General features: G+C 47.0%; 2 protein-coding genes and 1 long non-coding RNA gene across 16 annotated transcripts in view; 1 reads left to right on the forward strand and 2 right to left on the reverse strand.

The window, feature by feature from the left end:
- The window catches only part of PHF20 (PHD finger protein 20), a 75,416-nt gene extending 60,091 nt beyond the window's left edge, over nt 1–15,325 (reverse strand). For 9 of the 12 annotated variants that reach the window (XR_008439743.1, XM_053992984.1, XM_053992983.1 and 6 more), the window contains exons 1-4: nt 15,239–15,325; nt 11,421–11,469; nt 5,993–6,041; nt 4,288–4,416 (exon numbers count right to left, since the gene is read on the reverse strand). The gene's annotated coding sequence lies outside the window, so the exon portion shown is untranslated. The other 3 variants (XM_053992976.1, XM_053992977.1, XM_053992978.1) reach the window with 3 other exon arrangements.
- Nucleotides 15,326–16,455: 1,130 nt separating this feature from the next.
- On the reverse strand, nt 16,456–18,100 carry LOC128815884 (uncharacterized). 3 transcript variants are annotated; one of them, XR_008439745.1, is made up of 3 exons: nt 17,212–18,100; nt 17,001–17,034; nt 16,456–16,911 (listed from the first exon to the last, which is right to left on the reverse strand). It is a non-coding gene; the product is annotated as an uncharacterized LOC128815884 (long non-coding RNA). The 3 variants fall into 3 exon arrangements; XR_008439744.1 differs by having other exon boundaries at nt 16,456–17,034; nt 17,227–18,100; XR_008439746.1 differs by having other exon boundaries at nt 16,456–17,034.
- An 87-nt stretch (nt 18,101–18,187) lies between these two features.
- LOC128815882 (uncharacterized) lies at nt 18,188–21,627 on the forward strand. The gene is made up of 5 exons (XM_053992986.1): nt 18,188–18,279; nt 18,492–18,627; nt 19,415–19,576; nt 19,896–19,985; nt 20,272–21,627. The coding sequence occupies exons 1-5, from the start codon at nt 18,203–18,205 to the stop codon at nt 21,460–21,462; spliced, it is 1,656 nt and encodes a 551-aa protein (XP_053848961.1). The 5' UTR covers nt 18,188–18,202; the 3' UTR covers nt 21,463–21,627.
- The last annotated feature ends 5,383 nt before the right edge of the window (nt 21,628–27,010 follow it).

Below are 27,010 nucleotides of genomic sequence, written 5' to 3' on the forward strand. Positions count from 1 at the left end.
CTTTTAAACAAGGGTTCCCAAGTGACAGTGTGCAGAATGATTCCGAAAGTGTGTTCAAAATGGCAGCTACTGGACCATGAAAGAGTGAAGCTCAGCCTCTGTCCATCGGTCCAAGTTCCAGGTCAATTAAGAACCACACAACCCAGTATTTATTCACAAATGAGATGGAAGTTTCATAATATTTCCCCCCCCCCCCCATTTTGATGAAAACAAGGAATCCAGTAAACAGAACTGGGCAAAACAAACACAATGACAGTCTTTCAACAGCTACCACATTAGCGAAGCACTCTGGAACACTGTGACACCTCATCACTACATGTGCAATAAAGTTCAAAGACATTAGAAATACATTGATTTTTAAAACCAATTTTAGAAGACTCTATACTGCTTGCATATTTGTATTGTTTTCATCCAACTTCTCCACTGTTTTAACCAGAATATTAAAAAAGTCTTCATTAATATTTGTTTCCAACAGATAATATAAAAGTTTAAGAAATCTTGCTCTAGTAATTTCTCTCAAGGTACATATAGTGAGAAAGCCGGGTCAACAGCTATTTTTCCTGATTTTTTTGTCAGTTGTTTCCCACAATTTTAAGATACAAATTGTGATCCATTCCTGTAGTCTTCAAGCTCACAAGATCCAAAAAAACAAGTAAGTCTTATTCAATATCACTGTCCTTATAGTAAGGCTGTATCTTGAAGATTAAATTACAGATGGACAAAATTGATTTGAGTTAAAATAAAAAGCCTTGTCTTACACCACATGAACAAGGAGACATGCACAGAAATAAGCACTAGCATTTTGGTTCACATAAGGCATAAAGAGCAATGGTATCAACTAAGCTGCATCTACAAAAATATTAACATCGCGAAGAATTACTCTAATTTCTAGTGTGGTTCAGAAATCAAAGACCTTTAAGAATATTGTAGAGCTTTTACAATAGGGAATAGCTACTCCTTCACCACACTTTCTAAGCCAGGCCATTTGCCAAGGGCTGGACACAGAGACAGTCCAACCATCTCCATTCCACCACCACACTGCAAAAAAGCTTCTCTACCAAAAGCTCATCTGCTGCCTTCCTCTAAAACAGTGCTTTTAGACTGATCCTCACCTCTATTAAAGCAGCCTGCAAGGGTATAGGGGAAAAAATACTACTGGCCTGTAACTCTGATTCACAATAAAAGACAAAGTATTCTAGCCACCTAGCAACTGAAAAAAATTAATTTCCTAGAGTAATATCTGATAACAGACTGAGCTCTCACAGTATCACACCGGACCTGAATCAGCCCAGTCTTCTCATGATTGGAGCGGGAGTCCATAACTTTTAATTGGGAAAGGAAATTAAGAAAAACTTAAAGATGGTTGGGATTTTACAGTTTATGTTGCATCAGAATGTAGAATTTGAAAAAAAGAAAAAGGCAGCAAGTGCAAAGCTATATTTTAAGAGGTTCATCCACCCACACCTCAAATATTCACTAATTTTTTTGCAGATTTACGTCATTGAAATACCCCTTTCTCACACTAGCAATGGAATTTCATGCCTCCAAACGTGAAGCAGACATACATTTTGCTTAACTCTTGAAGAAATGACAGCTGCAAGGTGATTCTTTCCCTAGTACACTTATTTTTCCTTTTCTCTAAGGAGGGACAAGCAAATCCAACCCAGAGGCACTCTCAATGCATTATTTCAGCTTCCCACAGTGGTTCTCCTCAGTAAGAGCTGCCATCTGGATGCAAGGGATTCATCTCAGCTCACCTCCATGGGGCTGGAGAGGAACATACACATCTCCTGACTTCAGTAACAGGATCACACACAATAGGGCTTCCATAAACACATTCATTTTGGTGCGGAAGGTCTTACTATGGTTTCATTCAAATGTTTTTAAAATATGAGTATCACAACTAATAGGAAATGTAAGAAAACAGCCAAAGCCATTTAATCAGAGTTACAGAGGCAGCACATTCCATGAAAATCTGAACACAGCGAGTCAGCTAACACCAACATTAGTTAAAGCACACATATAATGCACTTCACTAATTCAGCTAAGCTTGTTAGAAGGCAGTAGGTCACAAAGTTGAAAGAGAGAAAAAATTTTGTGAGCAAAAATCTCATATCATTGGCCCCTCCTCCCAAGTCTTCATTTCTCTCCCCTCCCAAGTTACAAAACTTAGGCTGCTTTGGGTTGTCTCTCACATCCTACAACTGGCTTGCACTGTGCTCCTGCTCCTCAGACCATGAAAGCAGGCTGTGTTTTCCATTTACAGCCAATTTCAGGAACAGCTTTCTCAAGTAGATGTATGCTTGGTAGAATGTTACATGAGATAAATCACTCAGTAGAGGATCTCGACCATTTTACCCCAAAATACCCAGCCTTAGAGCAAGACTGGAACCATGAGACACAACTTTTACTGAGAACCATAACATGGCTCTGCACAAACTAGGCCAAGAGGCAGTGCCAAAATATGCTTCACCAGCATGACCATGACCATACCGATAACTTCATTTCTCAGAAAGCAAGCACAGAACACAAGGGCTTGCCTACTTTGAGGTTTTATGTTTCTGCTCCTGTTCTCTCCAGCAAAGATTGCTTAAAAACTTTGAACTGCTTTAAAACAGCTTGTCAACAAACAACCCCAGGCTGATCAGACATTCATAGCTACAACTTGGAAATAAGAATACTTTGCCAGAACATCTCTCCTAAAATTTTCCTCACCAGAAAATCAATTTGTATTAACTTGGTACCTAAATTGACACATGAATAGGATTTCCACTCTGGTAACTCTGAGAATACATTTATCCCATGTATTCAAGACCATGATTAAAACAAAGAGACTAGGCCTACCCCAAGAGCTTTATGGCTTTTCTCCAAAACTTCCTACTTCTCTATGAAGATCAGATCTGTTTCAGGACCAAATACTTCAGGATTTAGATAAGTCACAACTTCCAAAACAAAATGTTTCTAAATCTATATTACTGAAATGCATGTTATTTAAAAGAGACAGTCTTTTCTTCTCCATCAAAGTCATCATAAGGTAATGAAATTTTTAAAGACTATTCAACTACTCAGACAGGTTATCAGTGAGGAAGGTACACTTACCTCAGGGCAACGCACGTATTATACATCATATTATACATAAAATACATTAATATTTATCCCTTCAGGGATCACAATTTTTGACTCCTAAAACAAGCTTTCTGCTCTGCTAACCGTGCAGGTCCTGTAATTGTTCTTACTTTCTCCAGTTTTAGGCTCTGTCAGTGCAGAACCCCAAACCTGGCATATCACCAAGTTCCAACAGAAGTGGGCTCCTCTGGCAACTGAAAATCTGTTTCATATTATCAGACAGAGCAGTTATGGCAAACTTTCACTAATAACAGCCTCTACTGTTTTCTCTGCGGAAACTGCAAAATCACTGCAGCCTTTTCCAAACCACACCTACCCTGGCAAAACTATTTTCCAAATCCTCGTGGAATGATGAAACCATTCCTTTATGTGTCACACCAAAACCCCATCCTTGAAATCAGCCCCACTTTCAAACTTCATTCTGTCTCAGTGCTGCTTCGTAAGCAGTTCAGAAGAAATGCAACTCACTTTCACAATTCAGACTATTGCCTTCATTCTTTTGTGCATCCGTGCCAAACCTCTGCCATAAGGATACAATAAAGAAAAAAAGAGGAGCACCATGAAAAAAACCCCATAGTTCTCTGACCTGATAAAGGAGCACAGTCAACTTCGAAGTTTGCATAAATATAATCCTACTTTGCACTGAAAATTTGTATTTTATTCTGGATGGGAAGCTTGCTGTCCCAACTCTTAGGAAGCACTCAGTACTTTGGTAGTGATTCCGCAAGACTACAGGGTAGGACATGTAATAAAAAGCACTGGCAAAACCAGGAAGTAAAAACAACTAGCCAGAGATTGTTTTGTGTTCCCTGGAGATGCAGCACAGACCTTGCTAACCTGGGGTACTGCAGGCAGCACTGCCACTCCTACACTAGCAACACAAGCTTGTTTCGTTTCCTTCTAGGACAAAGCATGTTTACCGTTGATTCCACAAAGCCTAAGACTAAGACTGACTCTGTCATCCTCTCCAGCGCCACTGCAACAAATCTGCTGGCACATCTACATATGGAACTGCCAAGGACTAAGTCCATTCACATTTTGTACATCAGGTTTTTGGTTTTTTTTTAACTCTTCAATATAATTAGTTTTGACCTTTTATCATCTGCACCCATGACACCAGCCTCACGTCTCCATCAGCGGCAAAAACAATAAAAGCCTCACCCAGTTCACCCCCTACAATATGCACGCCCCCATCGGGAATGGTCAATCCAGAGAAGTCCATGGTCCCCACCACAATCGGAACAACTTGCAAGTGGATGACCACAGCCATGCTGTGCTGAAACCACACACCTGCAGATGAGAAAAGGTATGATATCAGACTGCAAAACAGTATTTACAGACACTGTTTATACTATACCATCCTAATGGCATCTTATGAAGACTAAGTGGAAGTCTCACAAGCACCACTTAAAAACTGTATTGGCACTGGGAAGCTGATTACAATAGACTTTTATTGCCTGCAGACAAAATACCCTCTCCCTGGCAGGTTTTGACTACAGCAGCAGCGCTACCATGAAGTATGCCTTACTGTGTTTTACCCTACGCATAAAAACAGATCTAAAACTCCTATACCTGCTAAACATGTTAACCCAAGAACAGCCTCTGTTCATCCAGGGATGTCTGCTCCTGCCTCATGTTGGTTTTGTGTATCATTCATAGGTAGGTTACTGTTTTCAGATGTGACCATAAGTTTCAGATGATGTCCTTCACAGTGGTATTTCAAACCACAATGCTTAGATCTTCAGGCATGTTTTTGGGTTTGGGATTTTTTTAAAGTAACAGGAACAAGAAAGATTTAAACTAGACAGGAAGACCTGACACTGCAACAAATTTCAAGGAATATTGCATCACCTCCTTTCTTCTATCCAAAAGACACATTTCAAACAAGACACTGGACTATACGCAGTTCTTATTTGCACAGTGCAGCATCCTCAACTACCTATTCACCAGCACTTACTTAGTTTAAAAGCTTCTCAGATTCAATTAACAACTACATAGGTGAACTCTGAGTCACACAACACAGAAACTGGATCCTTAACTGATACTTAACATCTCTGTAACAAGAATGCTGAACAGCTTATTCCTCAATACTGACATTCCCTCAAACCATAAGACTTGAGTACTTGATTTCAGTCCCCTACTTTTTCTCTGGTTTATACAAGTAGATTAAGAGAACTGACCAGTAAAAATCTACATTTGCTCTTCTCCTCAGGCAGAACCAAGACCTTCCCAAAGTACTCGGTTACAAAACTGAAAAGGTGTTATATGAATGAGCCTCTGAACAAGATCCTCACTCTCTCCCTGAGACATTTTTCATCCCCTCAGCAACATCTCATGTAACTCTGCTGTCAGTTTCAGCTGGTGCTGAGACTGGGACAGACCAACATGGAAGCAGAAATTACGAATATAAGCAATTCAACAGAACAAAAAAAAGTTTCTATAATGAAATCTATTTGAATTACCAAGTGCAATTAAAGAAATAAGTAGTCATTATTGAAAACAATTATTTTCAGTCATTTGATCATGTCCCATGTTCTGGTTTCCCCTCTCTTTTCCTGTAAACACTAAAGATAAAAAACAAGCACCTAAGCACTGAACAAACAGAAATTGGAAAAAGGTTTAAGTCACATAAAATAAATAAGATTTTTCCTAAATAAAGTCATATTAATGAAAACCTACTTTAATGAGACTGTGTATTTTCCGTTTAAGGAAAAAATGGCAGCCTTTAAGAATACAAGAATTCAATGCAGGTAAGTCTTGCAGAAGCACTGTGGATAGTATTTAAGTAAAACCTGAATTTTAAAGCAAAATTTCAAAAGCTTAAGGAAAAGCCACAATTAAAAAAAGGATCTATGCTTATACTCACCAAGAAACTTGTTTATGTTGCTGCAAACATTCCAACCAGTGCTGTGTAACTAAAGGAAAGGAAAAATAAAAACATGTGAATTCTAAGAGTAAAAGTAGTTCAGAGTTCAAAAAATATTCTCTCTACAGTCAACAGTAGCTCCATAATAGAATAACACCTCTAGAACAAAAATTTAATCTGAAAATATTTCAGTACAGGTCAGCAGGCTGCTGTGATCCAAATTAGAGAGATGCTTAAGAGACCCTTATGGACACACATTCTCTCTGTATAGTCACATCATATTTCTCCATCATTTATTTGTCAGTTGTCAACTAAAAGTCACCAATAACTTTATCACTACTCCTACTTTAGTGTAACATGTACTGCGGTATTAACTAACTGCACATTAGCTAAACAGTCCGCTCCTGAATGAAGACCTCCTCAGTTGGATAATCTACATGAACCACATGGCAGAAGGTGTTAGCTATGTTTTGCTAATACAAGAATAAACTACAAGAATTTCTCCAGAATTGCTTCTTCATCCACAAATCCAATTCCTGTCAATACACGTAGGCTTCCTCACACTGCAGAAGTGGCAAAGACAGCCATTTGAATTGTTCCCAGAAGCCCAATTTAGGCTGCAGATTTGGCATTCTAATGACTTTGCTCCAGGGTTCTACCTGAACTGAAGCTGCATAGAACTGTTGTGGTTTAGGAACAGTATTCTTCCATCAAGTGCTCCCACCAAAAGGAGAATTAGAGGCACAAAAGGTAAAGATCATTGGTTGAGGTAAGAACAATTTACTGAAAACAGCAATGAGATAAGAAAATGAACTGTAAAAGTAATGGTATTAAGAAGAGAAGTGTACAAGAGAGGCAAGCAATTCACACGTGAATGCTCACTGCAGAGCCTGACAGCAACCTGACCACACCCAAGCCACCCCAATCTGGAAGGGACCCCTTTCCCCGTCCCCAGGAAATGATGTGAGGTGGCACAGAATTTCAGTACAGGTCAGCAGACTGCTGTGATCCAAACTAGAGAAATGCTTAAGAGACCCTTACAAACACACAGACACCCCTCTGCATATCCACATCAGATTCTAGCCACACCCTCTTCTGGCTATTAGGATATTAACACAGACACCCCTCTGCATATCCACATCAGATTCTAGCCACACCCTCTTCTGGCTATTAGGATATTATCTATCCCTTATTCTGTACCACATGCATCATGTCCAAATTTTACCCCTTTCCAACTATACACATACATACATACGTGTATATATATATATATATATATATATATATATATATATACTCAGACATAGATATCTACAAAAGCACAGGTATAATTTCCATCATCAGTGGTTGTCCCCCCAAGATGTCTGTTGAATTCATTTAGTCCAAGATTCCATCTGTCCTAGAGGTCTTCTAGGGCAGGAGGGCTGGTTGCAAACTGCATCAGGAATTCATGACTGGTATATCTAGAGCAGTTTATACACCTTGTCAATTGCAGTTATGGCAAACAGAGTCACTGTTATTCACTAACCAATATTATACAATTCAACATTACAGACTCTTCTCACCCAAAAAATCAAATCCCTTTGAGGTACACATCATGTTTCCTTGTCCCTCTGCATTAGCCACAAAGAGCACCCGGGTCCTTGAGCAAAAACAAACCCCCAGATGTGCTTGCCTTTGTCTGAGGTAGGACTAACCCAAACTGTCTTCCCTAATATATTCCTCATATTCTATCCCTCATGGAGACTTTATCCCTTTCTGTGGAACATGGAGGTTTTGACTGTGAAGGGCCAACTTGACTGGTGGAGCCTCAAGTGTTAACTAACCAAGTGGCTTTTGGTACATGTAGATGTCAATGTCTGATGGTTCCCCACCCATTACTTTCAATATGGTTGTTAACAGTCCATAATGCTGTTCAGTATTTCCAGAGGCTGGTGCATGTTAAGGAATATGATATATCCACTCAGCCCCATAGTATCTGGTCCACAAGAGTGTCGTCTGACTCAGTTCTTTCTGGAGTGCCCATGTTGCCACAGGACTTGTTTTCCAAGGCCCAGATGGTGTTCTGGGCAGCGCCATGAGGCATGGGGTAGGTCTAACTACCCCAGTGGTGCTTTCCACCACTGTCAGCAGGTAACACTTGCCTTGGGGGGTCTGCAGGAATGTGATGTAATCAATCTGCCAGGTCTCATATTTATATTTTGACCACTGCCTCCCATACCATAGGGGCTTTACCCACTTGGCCCTGCTTGACTGCAGTACACATTTCACAGCCATGGATAACTGGAAATGGTGTCTATGGTTAAGTCCACCACAATGTCATGAGTCCATTTGTAATGTTGCACCTCTTTACAGATGACATGAGGCGTCACAGGCCACCCACCGAGCCACAAATAATCCACCTGAGGCAATTTAACCTTGGCAGCCTGAGCCACCTGTTCATTGTTGCAATACTCTTCAGTACTCCAGCTCTTGGGTATGCGTGCATCTACACAACATACGTTTACACAATTTCTCTACCCAGGCAGCCATGTCTTGCCACACTTCAGCAGCCCAGATGGGTTTCCCTCTGCACTGCCCACTGGTCTTTTTTCATTGGTCCAGACCCCCTCCCCCCAGCATTTGCCACCATCCACAAACCAATGCAGGGGTAGAACACTGGCCATTTCTCTCATTCAGCAATATTTGAAGACAGCTGGATGGCTTTCAGCTCTGCAAGGACCCCCTTGTCCTTCAATAGCTTCTGCAACTCACTGTGGCAGCTTTCCAACTTCAATTTGCCCCTATAGTATGACAGGAAGCAGCAGTGAAGAGAGCATCACGTTTCATTTCCTGGTAGCTGATTATATGGTGGAACCTTCTTATCATGGTGGCACCTTTTCCTCCTCCTCTTCGGATATTTTTGCTTTCGTGCCACTTCGTGACGATTTCCAAGATCCACAGGTGGTTGGGGTTTCCTATGTGAGCTCACTGTGCGGTCAGAGCTATTCACTTATTCCAGGTGGCGTCAGTGGCATGGTGTGTAGAAGGGGATATACCTTGGACATCCAGTCCAGCACTGTCAGTCGGGGTGCCAGAAAGTGCTGTGCTTCAGTGTCAACCACTTCTGAGGCAGCTCCAGCCCCTCCATAACCTGTCAAGATCTCTTCTTCAGTTGGGGTGTAACAGGCCTCAGATTCCTCTTTATCACCAAATCCAGAACCCCAGGGGTTGTCTTCAAGTCTCCATGGGTACTTTTTGTTAGAGACTCCAGGAAGGACCATGCTTCCCAGCTGCAATGTAGAGCACATTTTCCACATCTTATCCTGTCCTGAGTGGCCCAAAGGCTGCTCAGGACATGATCTCCTGTTGAATTTGTCCAAAACTTGTTGTTGTTGTTCAGAATCCCACCTAAAATTGTTGCTCTCCCATGTCACATGACAGAGAGGGGCTTACAATCTTGACTCCAGGATGTGTATTCCATCTTATGGAATACGCATCCTGCAAAAACCCACAGTTCCTACGAAAGCCTGTGTTTCCTTTCTGCTATCTGAACACACTACTTTGATGACCACTGGATCCGCTGGACTCTCATAACATCCATCCTGCCATTTTACTCCTAGGAAATGAATTTTCTAGGCAACTCCTTGATTGTGGCAGAAACAACCTTCAGGAGGATTTGGATTATTTTCTCCCCTTTCTCAAAAACCTCCTCTTTTTTGAGGTGTTGCCCCTTTACAATGATGTCATCAATGTACTGTAAGTGTTCTGGAGCCTCATCCTTTTCCAGTGCACTCTATATCAATCTATGGCAAATGGTGGGACTGTGCTTCCACCTCTGGGGCAGTCGCTTCTAGGTGTACTGGATGCCACTCCAGGTAAAAAATAACAGTGGCCTGCACTCTGCTGCAAAAGGAATGGAGAAAAACACACTGGCAATCTCAACGGTGGCACCACTTTGCTGCTCTGGACTTCAGGTCATACTGAAGTGCAGCATGTCTGGCACAGTAGCACTCAGTGATGGTGTGATGATGGTGTGAATTCACCCAGGCCAAAATACTTCACTGTCAATCTCCACTCTCCATTGTACTCATGCACTGGCCAACAATTAGGACTACAGGACATTTCCTCTCCAACCTGCTTGAGTCTTTCAAGTCTGTCCAGAGTCTTGGACAGTTCACAGCCACAGGTCAGTCAGGAGGAAAAAAGGAAAAAAGGTTGGTTGAATCAGGTAATCACCTGGAGCACTTCTCGTCCTCCTTCTTTCATTGACATCAATGTCAACGCTCTGGCGTATGACAATGACGCGCTCCGTAAAAACTCCTGCAACATGGATTGATGTGAAAAACTAGAGAAAATTATTACTGGCGCAAATCAACTGAAGAGGAGGGGGCAGTTCTGTGGAAAGTGGGAGGTGCACTGCTCCATTCTACACCCCTGCGCCCAGGAACCTTTAGTCCAGCCCAGAATGATTGTCAGGCACTGGGCACACTGAAAGCAATGCCCCACACCCCATGTCTGCAGCCTCAATCTAGCTCCTGAGGGACTGGATAACCAGAAGTCCCACCTGGGAGGCATAGCCACAGGAGGCCAGAGCAGGTAAAACCCACTGCTTTAAGATGCATGTGGTCACTTCACTATCATCCTTGGAGTTGATGACAGCTGAGATTGCACTTGGATCAAAGACAGCAGCTGTATCTTGGTCTCCTCTCTTTTTCACTCCTAACTTCCCCTTCTTGGAATATGGGTAATATAAGGTTGGATGGGTAGAGTTTGCTAAATGAAATGCTTTATTCTGATTGACTGTTTTAAATTTTGCCAAATTCCTGCTCTGCTAAAGTTTGCCAGTTAGGTTTGGTTTTTTAACCTCCTGAGAACATTGCAGCATTTCTCGTGTGTACCCACCTCAGGGAAAAGTAGCACCTCCTTTAAAGAAACTTGCCAAGTGAGCACTGGGGCTCAACATTTATGTACTCTGGACCTCATGTGGATCGACAGGGGATTGTACGTTATTTAAATCCCTATAGATTACCTCCAGCACAGCTGATTCTCTCGGTAGTGGACACCTTTCTGTACAGTGGTCCACCTGCTTGCGTGCACTATTACATCATCCTTGAGAGAGGACCTTTCCCTCACACTTGACAGGAGCTGCCTCCAGAGGCTAAACATTTGTCCTCTTCCTAATCTCCCAGTAAATGCCTACATCACAGGACAGGGATCCCAGTTACCTAGCTACATTACTACCCAGCACCGCACCCATCAGCTGTGATATCCCAGCTCTGAGGTTGCTCTGGGTGTTCCAGCAGCACAGTATACACTTACAGCAGGATGCTGAACCTAACATTTTATCACCAAGCATCAAAATGAATTTTAGCTATCAGATGAAAAAATTATGACTGAAAATGGAAGGAGCAAATCAGGAAGCACAAAAATTATCTGGTTACAGTACCTGCAGCAGTAACTGGACTTGGGACTTTTGACTCCTAGAAGAAATATACCTGTAAAAATATCCATTAAAAAAAAGTCTGAAAAACATTTTTCACAGATAATTTGCAGCACCTGCAACACTGGCTACTGAAAATCCCAGAGGTCACTGCTTCCACCCAGTCAGTATACAGTATTCTGACTCTTAGATGCAGCCCTCTGTTTCATTGCTTCCTGCCTTGACAGAACCAAATCTACCCAACTTGTTGATAAAGAGGATATTTTCAAGACCTCAAAATAAAGGAAAATCTTCCAAGTTATACTGCCATAAGTACTGATAAAAAATTATGTCTTTATTTAAGATAATTCATTAAGCAGACAGATCATCTGTGCATATGTCACCCTGTAAGAAGGATGCAACTTGCCTATTTGTTTTAAAATATAAAAGAGGGGTGCATTTCAAGGCTGTTTGCAGACTTGTCTCCCAGCTTAGAGATGAAAGGACAGCAGGAAAAACAAAAAAAACTCTAAGTGCCTATTTCTGCAAGCCTGGTAACAGCAACAAAAGACAGCTGCAGCATAGGGAAATGACTGATACAAATACATGGGATCTTAGAGCAAAAAAAGCCATTAGCAAACTACAGTATAGGGAAGAAGCAATTCCAGCCTGGTGTCCTCACAACCTCTGCTATGCCAACACATGCTTTTAAGACTAACTAAAATTCTAATTCAAATCCTACCAAGTCTTTGCAGCACTCATGCACAGGTCTAGGCTAAGGATCCTCAGCTCTGCATATGGAGCACAGAGGTGTGGAAGACAGTTTCCTTACTCAACAACACTGTGGAACAAGAGGATAGTCCCCAATTCCTTGGGAAAAAAGTGCTGAATTTAAGCAGTAGAAAAGTGAGTCAATTCTAAAACTAGTATTTTAACATTAGCAACAAGATCAGGAAAGCTCTTTGTTGCCAACTTCATATTAAAAAACCCAACACAAACAAACAAAACCAAACAAGAACAATCAAGCCCACAAAACAAAACAAAACCAAAACAAAAAAAACCCAAAAAATTAAAAAAAAAAAACACACAAAAAAAAAAAAAAAAAAAAACAAAAAAAAAAAAACAAACAAACAAAAAAACACAACAACAACAAAAAAAAACCACAAACAAACAAACAAAAAAAACCCCCGCACAATAAGCAATAGTGCTTCCTCTCTTTTCATTAATACAGGCTACCAAGCTGAAGACATGTTTTTCCTTTCTCATCAATTTCTCTTTAACCAATTCTAAGAACTCCATTTCAGGTAGATTTATGAAAAAATAAGGCAGACTGTAGCTCCCTACACTTAAATAAGGCTGGTTGAAAGTTCTCAAGTCCAGTAAAAACACACAGGCATGTCAACAAACTAACATGCCTCCAAAAGGAGTGTTTATATTCCAGTATGCATTATTATCTGTAGCTAGTCACCACAGACACAGTATACACCCATGCATGCATAATCATTTAAGCCTGGTGTTTGCAGTCACAAAATTACTGGAATGCCAGTAGTTCTGAAAGGTCTTTAGAAATATACAGGCCATGTAGCTATCGGTATTTGCACAGCAAGGACAAACCAAGAGTTCCAAGCCACCATTTTTCACCCGAAGAAAGAATTTTCCTGCAGGAAGTACAAGCAGTCAAAACAAACCTGTAGGCAAGCAGAAGTACAAAGTATGAAGACAAGGAATTAATTGAAGCAAAAAAGAAAGGATGACTTACTCAGACATACAGTGAACTCATTAGCACTTCACAAGACTTCTCTGTATGATGCACCAGTCCAAAGGACTGTTCTTTTTACTTAGAAGTTAAATTACCCCACTGTATCCATGCAACTAGACAACCATCATGAGCACGGTTTAAATACTGACAACAACCCCTTGTAGGGCTGAGCAATAAATCCTTTCCCTGTCCCATGTACATTCTTTAGCTCAGTTCACAATGCAAGTGCTCACATGTGGACAGGACAGTGTCACACAGGTAAGAGAGCTAGTGTCAGCCTGTCGAATTACAGCTGCAGACAATACCTATCTTCTGCAGATGAAGTTATAAATAAAATGTGCAGTTACAGAGAATTTATCCTCCCCTACTATTAAATTAGGGGTTGTGCTCTCCTTTCCTGGCCAAGAGGGAGAATTTAAGTCAGTATCATTGCCTAGGTCATGCAGGAACTACAGGGGCAAAAGCAAGTGCTACAGAGAGCTTTGCCAATTAAAGGTAAGAATTAATTACATGCTTCTTACATTTCAGTCAAGGCAGGACAGTTATGAGCAATTAATACTCTAGCCTCACTCCCAACTTGACCTTAAAATTACAGGCAGACAGATTTTACTCTCAACCTGCTCAAGTAAAATTTTATTTCCATTGAGGAGACATCCACAAAGCCATCAGCAAGAGCGTTAACTACTGAACTCTTCCACAAGCTGACTTAGGTCAAATAACATGCATTCATCTAAGTCACCTTCCTTTATTACTATGAAAGTTTAGAAGTCACACAAAAATTAAAAGAGAGGATTATACTATGACTGATCTTTGCTTAAGTCTTCTTGCTTGACTTCTTTTAGAAACTGGTTCTGTGAAAGGATCCTTACTCATTATAGAAAATTGAATGAACCCAGGTCAAAAGCATTAGTTACAGAGATGCTCCATTACTAACTGCTGTACAGATACTCACAAAAGGTTATTTCAAGTCACTACAATTGCTTTAACATTTTGTTTAATTCCCTACTGCATACAACACAACAAAATTCTGTAGCCTAGTGGCACTTATTTTACTTAACTTGGACTCATCAACTTTCAAGTATCTCTCCTGATTTAAGTATTTAGGGTAGAAACAACAGCCTGGGACCACAGAAACATCTCTGGTACCCAGATTTTCAGTCAGTAAAGGAGATAAAACAGTTTATCGAAACTGTACCTGTTTAGATTAACTAAATCCCAGAATGGCTACAGATTACCAACTGGTACAAAAATCCACTTTGCTGGCAATAAGCCGTATCTGAACACAGATCTGCTAGGAAGAACACCACAGTGTCTCCTAACCGTACGCATTACACAGGTACGACATAAGGCAGCTTTGGGTTTAATGAAAATATCCACCGTAACTTCTGTTATTTTAAAAGTGGTTTAAAGGGACAGAATGCAGCGCGATAAAGAAATGGCCTAGATCTAATGGGACAGAAAAGGAACAGAAGCCTCCAGCCGCCGGTACCGTCTACGGAAGCCTCCCCTTACCGTGCGGAACATCTGGCAGGGCAAGTACCTGCTCTGCGCGGATTCCCCACTCCCGGGTCACGTACAGCCGCCGAGCCGAACACCCCCGGAATCCAGACCCGCCGGGCCCTGCACTTCCCGCTCCCCGCCGCACCCGGCCCGCCGGGCGCCGCTCCGGACCCGTCAAATCCTCGCCTCGGGCCCCGGCACAGCCCCCGCCCTGCGGCCCGTGCCCCGGCTCGGGCCCCGGTGCCGCCGCAAGGTCACTCGGCCGCCCCCGCCGGACGGGCCCGTGGCGCCTGCGTTCGGCCCGCACAGACTCACGCGGAGCTGCGCGGGCGGCGAGAGGGAGCCACGGACGGGGGAGCGGCCGGAGCCGGCCCGAGCCGCGGGCCTCAGCGCGCCGGGCCGCAGCGCGGCACGAGCGGCCCCGCTCGGCGCCCCGGGGCCGCAGGCGGGAGGCGCCGCCCGGCCCGGCCCTTTGTGCGCGGGGACGCGCCCGCCCGGCCTCCCTCCCCGCGTCTCCCCGCCGCGCCGCGGGCCCGCGGGGACCGGGCAGGCGGCCCGGCCTGCCCGGGCGCCGCCGCGCTCTTACCGAGGGATCTGTACGGGAAAAAGGGGTTAGAACGGAGCCACCCCGCCCGGGCCCGCGGTGCGCCGAGCCCCGCGCACCGACCGCAGCCGCACAAAATGGCCGCCGCGATGCGGCGCCGCTGGGGGGCGGGGGCCGGGAGAGCCCCGCCCCCTCCAGCCGGAGGGCGCGTGCAGGGGGCGGGGCCGGGCGTGCAGCCGGGCGGGGCGGCCCCGGCGAGGGAGCCTGCGGGGAGCAGCCCGGGGCGGGCGGTGCTGCCGGGGCGAGGCGAGCTCGGCCCGGGGCGGGCACAGCCACGGTGCCCTGCCGGGAGCGCGAGCGCTGGGGTGACACGACGGTGAAATAGTGGGGAGACTAGTTGGCCTGATCCCTTGAGGCGGATGTCGGGATGCGGGCGCTCCTGCGCACACTCGCCCGCGGCTGTCGCAGCCACCGCCGGCTAGGCTCGGTTCCCTCGACTGGTGCCGCATGTGCCGGGAGGCGGGTGGGCCTGAGTAGCGCCTATCCGAGGGGACGTCACTGTCCCTCAGCCGTGTTCACCCTCTGGTACAGCCAGAAAACTGGGTTCTGCTGTAGATAACAGAATTGCTCGGGGGTAAATTAATTTCGTGAAAAACAACTGTTCACTTTGAAAATCTAAAAGGTTTATTAAACCTTAACAAAAATACAACAAAAGGACTACATAAGGAAAAATTCGCAGCGCTGGGAACCACCCTCGTGGGTACCACATGGCGGGTTCGTCTTCAGGATGGATGCTCAGTCTTTTATAACTCAGGGGGTTTGCATCAGCCAGCCCTGGCCCCTCCCACTGTCAGGCCACTCATCTTGGCCGTTTATCGGTGGAGATTGCTTTCTTGTAACTTGATTGCAGGTCAGGTGTTGCCATGCCGCACCCCCTGAGCAACAAGCTCTTCCATTGCCAGCTGCCCCATGGAAGGGGCACATGTGCTCGCCTTTCTACCTGTCCTGGACACCCCAGGCTGTCTGATGGCAACAATACAGAGTGGGGGGAAGGGGAACTATGGGGAGAACAGAGGACATCTAAACTACAATAACATAACTATACATCATTAAAGCTTTTCTTAATATTCACACAATAGTCATCCCTTAATTGCAAGAGCCAATCATCTCATTATCCATCTATAACAATTTCATTTTCTTGTTTTGATAGTTTTATGCTGGGTTAAAGCCCAAACCAGATTGACACGGAAGAACAAAAATCTATGTATGCTGGAATTCTTAATGTCAAATATTACAGTGTTTCATTGTGGGTGCATAAATTCCCCCTGGTTCAGGTAGGTTTCCTGGGATAATCCTTGAAATTCTGCTCAGAGGTCACAGAGCCACAGAGGGTTGCTGCCCATCAGGTTTTGTGATTGAAAGACTAACTGCTCTGGCCAAGGTGTCCACATAGCGCCAGGTGCTTTTGGGCTTCGGAGGAAGACACAACATGGCCCAAGTGCTTTTCCCTTCTGTCTTCCTCCTCCTCCAGCTGCGGGAACTGCTGTTGCTACACAAATCTGACTGCTTCTTTGACATCAGTCTCAGCCCAGTGCCACGAGCATCGCAGGACCCAGAGAGCACAAAGGATAGTTTAAAGCAGAGTGTCCCCATCACTGTACAGCAGTAGGTGCTAGTGCTTTTCTGACAGAGCCTGTGGACTGTGTGATGGGAATCTGTGGAAGCAGAGTGGCTTGTTAAAAGTACTGCAACAGGGAGAAAAAAAAAAGGTTGAAAATACAGTTTTCAGTTTGGATTTTTTAACCTGGAAATCTCAGAAGTGGTCTCATTGCAGGTGTCTAGAAGAGAAAAAAAATTGCAGAAAGAATTAAAATAGAAACCAAATGGAAAATAACCCTAAAGTTTTGAGCAAAATAGATTTTTTTTTACCAAAACATCAGCACAGCGTTTGTATAATGGGGTTTTTGACAGCGCTGTATTTCATTCTGGAGTTTCACCACTTAAAAGAAACCTACAGACTCTTATCACACCTGCCCTGAGAACCACTTCCTTCTCCTCTGAAGTAGGTCTTGCTAGATCCTGCTGGACTCCTTTGCTTTGCTGTTCCCACTGAGAGCACATGGCTTTTGGTAGTTCAGGGATGTGTCTTTGCCAATTTGTGACATTTCTCCTTTTTCGCTGTCCAGGTGTCCAGCTTCTCTATCTGATGTTAGTGTCCATGGTTAAAATGATCATGAGTGCTCAGACATTTGCCATACTTGCCTGTTCTGGCTGGCCATGGAGCGGCCAGGGAACAGGGACTGTTCCAGGGAACAGGAACAGTGCTCCTCCACAGACACCTGGCTGGTCTCCACCTGTTCTGATGCAGGTTGCAGACAGACCCTGCTTGGATCAGCTAGATAAATTTGGGTCCAGAGTTTCCCCACACATAGAGGAAAGTAGTAAATGTGGCCAAACTAAGCTTTGTGGCCCAGGAAGGAGCCTGAACTGGTGAGAACAGAGGCAGGCAGCACTGCTTTCCTCTGTCCCCTTTGTTCATCAGACCCTGCCAAGACTTTGGGCAGAGATCTCCTTGCTCCCACCCTTCCTGAGCTGCTGCAGTTCTGCACTTCAGTGAACTTCAGTGGATTTCTCTGCAGGGATGTCACCATGCCGGGAACATCACAGTCCACGCCAGTTGAATGTGGTGTGGGGCTCACAGCCCTTGTGGGAAAAGCAGAACCCAAACTGCATCTGGTGTGGCGATTCCTCCTATTCCTTCCTGTTGGTGAGGAAGCTTTGCTTGACAGAATGACACAACAGGGGAGGGGGGAAGGGGCCCATGGGCAGGAGCTCTCACAGCTGGGTCACGCAGAGGGGGGGTGGCCCACAGGGCTGTCCAAAGGGACCTCCAGGCGGGCCAACCTCTCCCCCCGGGATGTGGTGGGCGGTTTCCGTGTGACGCAATGTCAGCGCAGTGATGTGACAATGCAGTGATGTCACATCACCATGATGTAACAATGCCCCATGGCTATATTTAGCCAGGAGACCAGCTACTGTGTCTCTGGAGCAAGAGTCAGAGTGGGATCACAACACCATGAGAGGTCTTGGCAAGAGCTATGGAGTACCATCTCACTGCTGGTGTCCTGTCGAAAGGCAGAGGCACTGCTGAGTGCGTGGGGAATTAGGGGGAGAGGACCACTGGGCCAATATAGAGTGCTCTGCTGGGGAGCCTGGGACACGGGGTGATACTCTAGGGCTTCGGGACTGCCATGCAGGAGGCAGACACCTGAGTGTCTGTGTATTCCCATCTCAGCCCCAGAAGACCACACCTGGGAGAAGGAAATACCAGCAAAATGGACCCTGAACTGCTGAACCTCCCACTTGCAGTCAAGATCCCTGTGGCACCTGGATCCAAGCCTGTCTTCTGCAGGGGAAAGCTGGGTGAAAAGGTAAAGGAAATAGAAAGGGGTAGAAAATCTCTCCTCTTTCATAGAGTCCCCATCATGCAAAGACTTCCTTGCAGCCACCTGCTCTACAGCAGGAGCTGCAGCCCTTCAATTGGACAGGACTGGGCAGGGGAAGCTCCGGGCTCTCTGGAATACAGAGGAGAAAGCACTTGTCCATCTTCGCACTGGTTTCTGGCACTGTGCATGTGTGTGGCTGGGCCCCTGCCTTCAGCAGGCAGCGGTGTGTGTCCGGTGTGTGTCAGGGCAACTCATTCCTCCAGCTCATCCCACAATGTCAAGCCAGGCCCTGGGGCACCTATGAGGGAGATTCCAACCTTCTACTTGCCTTCTTGGCACCTTTGGAATGGCTTGGGCTTCCCTGCCTGGGGTATACACATGCTGTTGTCCTGCAGCTTGCGCTGCACCTTCCCAAGGTAGAGATTTTCTGGAGATGGAGGTAGCCAACACAGCCCTTGGGCCTGCCTAACCCAAGGAGACTGGTTTCATCCACTCTCCACTGGCTGCATTTGAACCTTTGAAGGTTAATTTGTGGATGGGTCTGCAGTTCTTCCTGGTGGCCTAAGATACCTATTTTCTGGTGGGGTTGCTGTTAGGTTTGTCTTTTCTCCCCTAACCTATCAGCCTGGCCCAGCCTGGCCCAGCCCAGCCCTGTAGTCTGTCTGTGCCTACAGAAGGATGGAGAAGACCTTTACCTTTTCACAGGTACCATGTGGTACCTCTTTGCTGCACTCTCCTGCCTCCTTCATACTCTGGAAACTCTCTCTTACAGCTCCACTGTCCATTTCCTTATTTCACTCTGGATGATCCCTACTGCCACCACCTCAGCCCAGCATACAACTGCCTGCATGACCCCGTCCTTCGGGACTACCACAAGCGCAAGGATGTGCTGCAGTTGCTGAAGAAACAGGGCTTTGTCACCAGTGACAACAAGGTAGGTTTGGACATCAGGCTGATCAAGAACAGCCCTTGCTGCAGCCGCCTGCTGCTGCCAGAGGACAGAGCTGTGCGCTGGTGTCCCTGGGAGCAGCAGCAGCACCAACATCGCCCTGGCAAGCCCCAGTCCTGCCCTTCTCAGCCTGCCCCATGCTGCCTCTTCAGCCCTGGCTGGGGGGACACCAGTGGTCCCAACACCAGGGTATGGGGGGAGGGCTTGGGGGCAGCTCCTCTCCCGCTGGGGTCAGGCTGTTTTGGGGAAGGCTGACAGCATGGCTTGACAGTTTTGGGGGGATTCTGCCCTCGTCCCTCCATAGGTGATTTGCACTGTGAAGGAGTTCAACGAGTACAGGCAGTACCTGACCAGGACCAAGCTGCAGTCAGAGCAATTCTTGAGGCAACAAGAGGTAGGCAAAGCGTTGTGTTCAGGGGCATAGGACTGTGCAAGGCTGTGCTGCTGGGCTGGGTGCTGTGGTGAGGAAAGGACTCCACAGCTGGGAGCTGAGCCAGCTGAGCTGGGCACAGGCAGCAGGGCCATGTGCAGGCACACCCTGTGCTGAGGGAAACCCTTCTCTCCTGCCCTCCTGGCCTGGCTGAAGCAGAGCGCCAGCCTGGGCCCGCAGGAATCCTCAGCACGCAGGGGCTGAGTGCTTGTCCAGGCACCATGACCCACAACCTGGTGTCACCTTTCAGGAAGGGCTTCTGCCATCCTGGGCCCAATTAAAGCATGGCCCCAACCTGTCAGGAATTGCCAACACTTCCTGCCAGGGGAAGCGGCAGCTGCAGCCTCAAAAGCCTTCTAGCCTACCCAAGGGCCAAAAATCAGGGGGATGCAGAAAAGGGAGAGCAGCTTTGAACAAGGGCCAAACTTACTCCAGAGCTGAGCTGGGCCAGAAGGATGCCAGCACTGCTGCTGACTCCCAGAGGAAGCCAGATGGCACCGCCAGTGGCTTGTTGAATGCTGTGTTTGAGCAACTAACTGCAGCAGAAGCCAAGAAGCTTGAAGAGCTGGTTGAGATTGTGGTATATAGAGTGTTGGAGAGGTTGAAGATTCCTGGGAATCAGCATGTCAGCTTTTTACAGAGGGCTGCTCAGGGAATCAGAGGAAGATTTTTAGGCTGCATGGGAGCAGAACTTTCGGATACTTCTCTAGATCACCGTCAGAAAATGGAAGTGATGGCAAAAGAGCTTGTAGCAACAGTGTTGGAGATCTTGGGGGACCGTCTGGCATCCAGCATATCCAAAGCTGCTGAGACAGGGGTGGCAGCCAAGTGGGAGGGGCTGCCTCTTTCTGGAAGAGGCACCCAAGCAGACAAATCCAAGGTCACTGCAGACAGAGCACTTTCACAGACTTCCCTTGACACACTCACCAGAGAAGTTGTTGAGAGTGTTCACTACACCTTGGAATCCTCTGTAACTTCTCAGTTTGAACAAGACACTGGCTGTGAGTACACCAAAATCCTGGAGCTTCCTGAGGGTAATGTCTCCAACAGACAAGTGCAGCCGTCCCAGACACTTCCAAAGCAGGGCATGGAAGCAGGACAAGGATTCCCCAGAGCATCTGAACAGCAGAGCCTGAAAGCAATGTTACCTGCCCCTGCAAAAGGGACTGGGTGTCCCAAAACCACGGAACCTGAGGATTGTGCAATGGTGAAGGAGAATTTGGAAAGAAAAATGAAAAGGTCAACAGCCTTAGCCAACACTTTGGATATAAGGACCATGTCAAATCGGATTGCTGACTCAGTACTAGAGCAGATCAGTGAATCTGGGCCTGCACCAGCCCCTGACAAGAATTTTCAAGGGCCTGTTGCAAACCCACCCACATCCCAAGGTGGAATGGTGAGCCGTGCCGCTGAGGACACTCTCCCTGCCGTGGACCCATAGCCTTCCCAACAGCCCATCCCTCCAGCCCAGGCCAGAGCACAGCACAGAGCAGAGCGCCCAAAGCTCATCTGACACAAGTGAGGTGTGTGACTGGTGAGCTGAAGAGCCCTCAGACAGCAAACACAGACCACATCCTTGTGGTGGCAATAAAGAGTTTATTTCCAAGGCCTTGTTTGTGCTTTCTTCAAGTTAGACCATACTGTCTCTGGGCATTTTACCTAGTGTAACTGTCCTGTCTTCCATTCTTCAGCCTCTGTCATGCTGAGACCAAATTTTATAGGGAATTTGAGGTAGGGAGGCAAGAAGTAGCCAGCATGTTCGTCTTGTTTAGCAAGCTTTGCTGTTGAGCAAGTGGAAGGATCAGTTTGGATCTTTTCTGCTTTCTCTGTGAAGGAGTTCAGGTGTCACCTGTAAAGTCTTTATTTATACTCAGCACGAGCAGAGTTGTGCACTCCACAGGACTCACTGTCCTGTGAGTGAAGGAGAAGGAGCTGACAGCAGGACAGGTGAGCAGGAACTGACCTGGGAGGGCACTTTCCTATCCAGCACAGGACAGGCCAGTGGTAAATGTGAGCAAAGCAGGGACAGGGACACAGATGAGCACTGGAAAATCCTACAGTGATGAGGCAGGTCAGGGGAGGAAGTCAGTGCATGGGCTTGGACCAGGACCTCCATCATCACAGAAATGGCTGACCCAGCTCACGCAGGGGTCCAAGGGCAAAGGTCTGCAATTAGGCAACATTCCTGAGAAAGAGGGAGGAAGTTCCCAGTGAGGTGTCCTTCAGCTACTTCCCCTCAAGGGCCTGGCTGTAGCGGTGCTATTGAGGAGCTGGCCCCGAGCTTAGCAGCTCTGCTTCCGAAACTGCCCAAGCTGGCTCACAGCCCCTCATCCCAGCCGAGACAATCACACTTGTGACAGGGCAATGCACCCAAGGAGCAGCCCCAGAGAGTGGTCATCAAGGCCTCCATGCCTGGTTGGAGCAATTCCCTGCCTGAGACCCTCTACTCCTCTCTGCCTGGCCAATCTGAGGCCTGCATGGCAGTGGGAAGGAGGGGGGTCTGTGCCAACAGGATCTTCTCCTGTCTCTAGACCTCTGCCAGAGCCCTCAGCTGCCTCAACACAGCCCCCATGGGGGCCCTGCAGTCTGCACAGCTGCTGCAGCATCCTGCTCTGGGCCAGGAGGGTTACAGATTCATCTGGACAGAGTCTCCACCCTCCACACCAATTTGCAGCAGGCCAGGGATGAGCTTTGTGTCCAGCTCTCCCCACTGTGCTTCACACTGCTTGTACTTGTTTTTGTCAGAGTGCTGCTGGAGGTCCCACAGGTCTAGCTGACCTCCAGGCTGCTCCCAAGGTGCACACAAGGATGGGAGCTGAGTGGGTCACCAAGTCAGTGTGCCATCATCACAGTAGGATTCCACATCTGGGTACTTTCTACTATGGGACAGTTTCTCACCCCTTCTTTGTTGACCAGAGCACCCTATTCCAGAGACTGGGAACTGGCTACACATCTCCAGGGACGGGTGCCCACCCAGGGATGGGTGCCCACCCTCAGCCTGTGCCCTTGGCCAGAGCAAGCACATCCCCATCCAGGGAGTGGCTGGGAGGGACACAAAGACAAGCAGACATTTCTACATCACTGCACCCAGACATCCTGATTTAGCTGGGAGAAAGGGGAAGGCTGTAGATTCTTCACCTCCTCATTCTTTCCAGGGCTGTCCACTTGCAGATGAGGCTCTACAGGCCTTTCTGTGGTCCCTGGGGCTATAGGGTCTGACTGACATGTCCTGAGAGCGAGAAGGTAACACCCACCAGGGGACACCCTAGCCCAGTATTTGGGGACTGTTTGCAGTTACAGTGCCCTTGTCTTCCCCAGCAGACACCAAGGCCATGGTGTTTCAGGGAAGCCTGTTTCATGGCAGCTGAGGCAATCCAGCAGCTCACTGAAAAGGAAGGGCCCCACTCCCTCCTCTACTCCATACGCTCTACATCCCTCACAGACCACCTGGTCTCCTGCCTCACTTGTGATCTGAACAAAAGACCAGACATGGCACAGATGGGATGGAAGAAATGTGTCTGTAAGCAGAAATGAACTGACATAACCCACTAGTTCTCCTTTGGCAGAAGCTGCAGCCTTTTAGGAGCCGCCTTGACCTTCTCAACACCTTCATGGCTTCAGGCCTTGATTCCTGCCAGCATCCAGCCCTGACAGCAGAGGTCAGACAGTCCTCCAGTCCTCAGACACAAGCTCCCTTTATGGTACCAGTAAACACTAAGCACTTCAGACAAAATGGATAGTTGATGTGGTAGCTAGTGTTTTCATGTTTTATATGTTCATGTTTTATATGGTTTTACAATTGCTTAGTTATTTAATGTTAGTCAGTTCAGTTGGTTCGTTCCGTGTACCCCTATTTCTGTCCCTCACAGTTGGTTTCTCCCAAGTTGTTTACCCCAAGGTTTCCCGCCACTTGCCTGTCCCTCCACCTGCCAATCTCCCCGCTCCTCCCCTGTTGTCCATATATAGCTATGTCAATCCAAGTTGTACAACCCACCTCCCTTGTCAGTCTTCATCCCCCCACCCAGTTTTTTGGGAATATTCCCTGTCAGATGCCCTATACCCCACAGATGATTTGTCCCTGAGATCTTGTCCCTCCCTTGTTTGTTCCCCATTGGTTGCTGTAAACCCTCCACTCCTCCCCAAGTTTTCCCCCATTGGTTGTTCCCAGACCACTCCTGCACACGCCTACCCCCTTTATGAATTGTTGTAGAATAATCAAATTGGCACTTGTCCCTGACTCCCGTCAGGAATAAAGTTTCCTTGGCTTATCATACAAGTGTCCTCTCCCTCGTTTCTTTGTTTCGGGATCCTCATCTCGCAGTCAGGCAGCTTTACCCACGCAGCTGCCCACACCACTGCCAGCTGCTCTCATCTGAGACTCTGGAGTGGCCACTCTCGTGGCTCTCCCAGGCCACTAAAAGAGACCTGCTAGCCGGCGCTGTCCCGTCTCTGTGGACGTAGCCTGAGAGTGACAGTTCAGTTCACATGGTGAGACACAGGAAGGTCGAGGCAGAGGCTGGGGCAAGAGATGCAGGTTCAAATCCTTGTGACCTGGACAGAGTCCTCAGCTGGTGTCCCCTGCTTTGGAAGGAATACTCAAGCTGATGAGTGACTCCATATGTCCCAAAAGCTTTCCTGCATGGCTACCTGTAAGCACTCAACTCTGGACAGGTCCCTATGTGGTCCACCTCACTCAGAACACCCATGCTCCTTCCTGTTCCCTCGTCATGGGATGATGAACACCTGAGCTGATTTCCCCAGCCCACTGCACTCACAACCAGTTCTTGCCACCATTCACCATGGCTGACAAATGGTGTAGGACAACAGGAGCTCTAAAAGCAGCAACCTCAGCAGCTAATTCATCTTATCTCATTTTTGGTGGGTGTCCCGCAGATAGTCCATGGGTGTACCAGAGCCAGAGCCCTGCTCCAACACAGCCCTGGCTTGGCACTGTCTCCATGGGCTGGTTCTGCTCAATCTGCCAGTGCTGTGCTGTATCCATATCAAACCAGCACTAGGGCAGAATCAGGACAGGGAGCCTCCCATCTCTGCCTCCTGCCAGTGCTGCAGAGCTCCCAAAGCAGACCTGCCCGTTTCTCTGGTCTCTGCCTTCCCACAGGGCTGATTTGTCGCTGTCGAGCAGGACGGGAACAGACAACTCCAGATCAGAAGGCAAAGAAAATGAGCTCTGATTTATTTCAAATGTACCGCTCTATATATAGAGAACATCGAGAAGACTAATTTCATTGGTCTTAGAGTAAAAACATGTCACACCATTGGTGTGCAGTGAATGACGCACAGTGGCAGAGCATATCTATAAACAATGTGAATAACAAGATAGATTAGAGAATTATTTACATTCTTTCTCAGCTGTTTCCCAGGCTCTTGCCTGGTTAGAAAACCTTTCTCTTTCTCTCTGACTGAGCTGAGAATATCCACACTGATTTAGCGCAGAGCTCTATGTAAGGATTGGACTAAAAACCTACATGAGAATTATGCTAAAAACTGGCCTCTTGTTACCCAGGAGCTTTGAGGAGCTGGCAGAACGTCTGTGCATCTCTGGTTTGAGAAAAAAAAAAATGGAGTATCTCTGGTGGATAAGGGCAGGGAGACCCTTCACATTTTCAAGGGGAGGAAAGACAGTGGGGAGCTTCTCTACCAGGAGCGGTGGCCTTGTGGTTGCCCTGTCCTGTAAAACATCAAGCAGCTGCCAAAGCAAAGCCCTTTCTCCATCTCAAGCTGAACCTACAGACAGGTCCAAAATCCACCTGTGATCCCCAACATCTGCCCAGCCTTTTCAGGAGCTGAGGTGGAACATGGGCGACAGACATGAGGGCATGGTGTCTATCAGCTGCCATGAGCAGAATTGCTTTTACCATTTCTGTTCACAGGCATAGCAAAAAGTTCTTGTAAGGCTTTGTGAAAAGGAGACTCAAATCAGCCATAAATCCAACAGCACAAGCAAGAGCACCCAGCACTTCAGGAGTGCTGGCCCCATTGGAACACATCACTCTCTCACAACCAGAAGCAGGTAATGGACAAGCCACTGGTGCCTCCTCTCAAGGAGCTGTGTCTCAGCTGCCCTCTCACACTGGGTCCAACTGCACTGCTCGCAGAAGCCCAGAACAAACCACAAGCTTGTTCCAAGACCAGCTGCTGCTCTGGCCATCAGTTCTTTAACTGATCCAGGTGTCAGGCCATGGTGACTGCAGGAGTGAGCCTGAGTCTCGGAGCCTGAGCTGAAGCATTTGGTTTGTGGCCTTTCCTGATTTGGCAAAAATCAGCTCATTTCACAGAAAAGCTTTGGGGAACACTCAGCAACTGGGCTGCAGACATCCCCCTAGGAAAGGGATGTGTGAAGTTACAAAGTTCCTGGTCTTCCTTCTGCGCTCCGTTGTCCTACAGCCCACCTACAATGCTTCTGCCAGCCAGACTGGTGGGAAGACTCAGTGGCATGGCCAGCATATGTGATCCTAAACTGCTGGTGTGACAGAGCAGCCCTCACTGGCTTTGTCTGAAGTGCAGCAGCTTTCCTAGTCTGACAGGACAGTGACCACCCCCAGAGAACCCGCAACACGACCCAGAGCCTGGGCTCATTCCTGTGTGGCTGAAGTAGCGCAGCCAGCACCTGTCCTACAGCTCCATGACACTGTGCAACCAGCACCAGTCTTGAGCACCAACAGACCGCTTCCAGTGGTTCCTTGGACTACCAGTGAGGAAAGATGTGAGAATGCTCCAGTCTGAACATAAAAATGTCCCTATCAGGTCAGCGTAACGGCCCAATTAATTACATCTCTATCAGCAGAGACCCTGCAGGGGGCCATGCAGAGGATGCCTGTGGACCTCCTACAGTCCACCTGCAGCACTCCCAGCTGCTGGAGGAGGGACACAAGCAGAATATCCCTCTTACCCTCCAACTGCCCATAAACTTCTCTCATACCTTTATGACCCTGAAAGGCTCCAGAAGATATGTGTAAAGCAGTATTGTC

Source organism: Vidua macroura, chromosome 17 (genome assembly GCF_024509145.1).
Source record: "Vidua macroura isolate BioBank_ID:100142 chromosome 17, ASM2450914v1, whole genome shotgun sequence".
Classification (NCBI taxonomy): Eukaryota; Metazoa; Chordata; class Aves; order Passeriformes; family Viduidae; genus Vidua; species Vidua macroura.